Below are 2,248 nucleotides of genomic sequence, written 5' to 3'. Positions count from 1 at the left end.
GTTGTGTATTCATTTCTGTTCCAAATATACAAAAAAAAATGACGCATTATGACATAAAAATAGTCCAGGTAAGTGTGATTCTGTCCTTTTGAGACCGACATGTGCAAACTTGATTCTGCAATCACACATACAAATTACTCTGATTAAAAGTCAACAAGCTGCAGTTTTAATCAACGTATTTACCATGTAAGATCCATACTAGATTAAACTGTGACATAAATAAATGTGTTCTATTGTTCCATTGCTCAAAAAAAAATGGGACAAAGTCAAGACTACAGAAAAAGAGGAAGGCTTTTATTTGGTTATAATTTACAGAGGATGGGGAAAGGAAAGAAAGGTTAAGCATAATTTGACTCTTCATGTTTCCGTATTCTATTGTGACTTCTGATTCTGTTGTTCTGTCTGAATACTAACTTCCTCGTCTAGACGCTCTTTAGCCCGCACCACCTGCACAAAAACAATAAGTCAAAGAGAACACAATTAGACAGGAAGAAAGGTGATCATTGCATTTAAAGGTCTCCTATTATGCTATTTCTAGGCATATATTATGAGTCTCAGATATATACAAATATATTAAAAACATGTCTATGATGTGTTTTTCTCACAATACCAAACAGATCATGCATTTTAGACATCCCTCATATCCCTCTATTTCAGGCCTGTTAGAGAACTGCAGGTTTCGGGGTCCTTAGCTTAAAAAAAAAAGAAGAAGGGGGGGGGGGGAGCTTGTGCCTGCAGAATTCTACGAGATACTCAGCTAAATGCTGCTGTGATTAAATGCCACATCATGTTCCAAACCACATCAAGGATTATTTCTGAAACAGTATGGAGCTCAAATTATTTTTCTCTTGGGGGTTTACCACAAGGTGAGTTCCTTTTATTATTTCCTGCTTTTTTACACATGCTCTCTCCAGTACAGCTTAGCTCTGAGTGTTAGCGATGATTGCTAATGTAAACAAAGACCATATTACGTCCAAAACACATCAGGCATTGTTTCTGATAGCAACGTTTCTGCTAGGGCCGTGGGTGTAAAGCCAGCCCACATATCCGATTTTACGTCATATCGGACGCAAATCTGGATCAGCTCCGTTGAACTCCCGTTTTTAGAGATTTGGGTACGGAGAGATATTTATGTATAAAAGACATGAAAAAGTCCATGTTGCATGATAGGTCCCCCTTTAAAGAACTTCAAAACAGTTTTCGTATAATCTTTTACTGCCACACTAAAATGACTAAAGCCATGTTATTAAGAAATATGAACACAAGAGCTTTAGAGGGTGTCAGTAAATCCTAAAAGTAGCATACAAGACTGTCACAGAGAATGCCAATATTCAACTTCTTATCATGGTTAGGCCACCTGGACTGTAGGTTTAGAGGGAAACATGCTAGTTTGCATGGGCTACAAAATAAACAGGGCAAAGCCGAGTGATTTGTTTAATGCCAGGACAAGAGAAAGCCTCGTTCATCATGACCAACTGTTCTGCTTCCCAAAACTAAAGTGTGCAATTTGTTTTTTATGTTATTGTGCTTGTTTTATATTTTGGGGTCCACTCTATAACACATTTGAGAATATTTGTGTAGCATGCTGAGATGGAGAATACTTACTTTTGATTGTAGATAAAATGAACCGCCCACTGTCTTGTCGTTGACTTTAAAGAGGTGATCATAATTCTGGAAGAAATACATATTTTTGTTAAAAAAAGAGTGCAAAAACATTTTTTTCAGATCATTGTTACAGCAGAAGGTATATAAATATGATGATAATAGCCATATAACTAACTAAATAAACCATGTTTAACAGAGTTTTCTTATGAAAAAGTGGCAATCTTTAAGATTTCAGTCCTGGTTGGTTTGGTGACCCTCCATTTAAAATGGTGGCAAATGGAAATATGGCCTTGATACTATAGGCCTAGAAAGCTCTGGCCAACAAAACCATTCATTGTTGTTTAAATAAAGAAGTCTGGCAATATACTCTTTCAATCACCCCTTGTGATGATGCTGCAGACAGCATGAGTCTGCCAAAGTTAAAGTATTTGGTTACCTGTCTGAGGAGGTGTGCTCTTCATCTAACAGCTCACTATTGCTGCTTTCTCTCCTTCCATTACTCCCTGCAGTATTTCAAACTGATCCGCTGTCAAAAATGCCGAACACAACCGCGACGCATTTTTGAGTCAGTGTCAAGCCAGCGGACAAACACATTGCATTGCCTTGGGATACTTCAATACAGAAGTATTAACTCATGTTCGGC

General features: G+C 37.5%; 1 protein-coding gene across 2 annotated transcripts in view; it reads right to left on the bottom strand.

Moving 5' to 3' along the window:
• Nucleotides 1-273: 273 nt before the first annotated feature.
• LOC117492303 (mitochondrial import inner membrane translocase subunit tim16-like) overlaps nucleotides 274-2,248 on the bottom strand; it is a 108,564-nt gene continuing 106,589 nt past the window's right edge. For both annotated transcript variants that reach the window (XM_034142475.1, XM_034142474.1), the window contains 2 exons: nucleotides 1,606-1,671; nucleotides 274-447 (listed from right to left, as the gene is read on the bottom strand). In XM_034142475.1, coding sequence (XP_033998366.1) covers nucleotides 373-447; nucleotides 1,606-1,671 — 141 coding nt within the window. In that variant the 3' untranslated portion in view covers nucleotides 274-372. The remainder of the gene's footprint in view (nucleotides 448-1,605; nucleotides 1,672-2,248) is intronic.

The sequence above is a fragment of the Trematomus bernacchii genome, unplaced genomic scaffold, assembly GCF_902827165.1.
Source record: "Trematomus bernacchii unplaced genomic scaffold, fTreBer1.1, whole genome shotgun sequence".
Classification (NCBI taxonomy): domain Eukaryota; kingdom Metazoa; phylum Chordata; class Actinopteri; order Perciformes; family Nototheniidae; genus Trematomus; species Trematomus bernacchii.
Note: the sequence above shows the minus strand (reverse complement) of the source record. Positions and strands in the feature narration are given on the sequence as shown.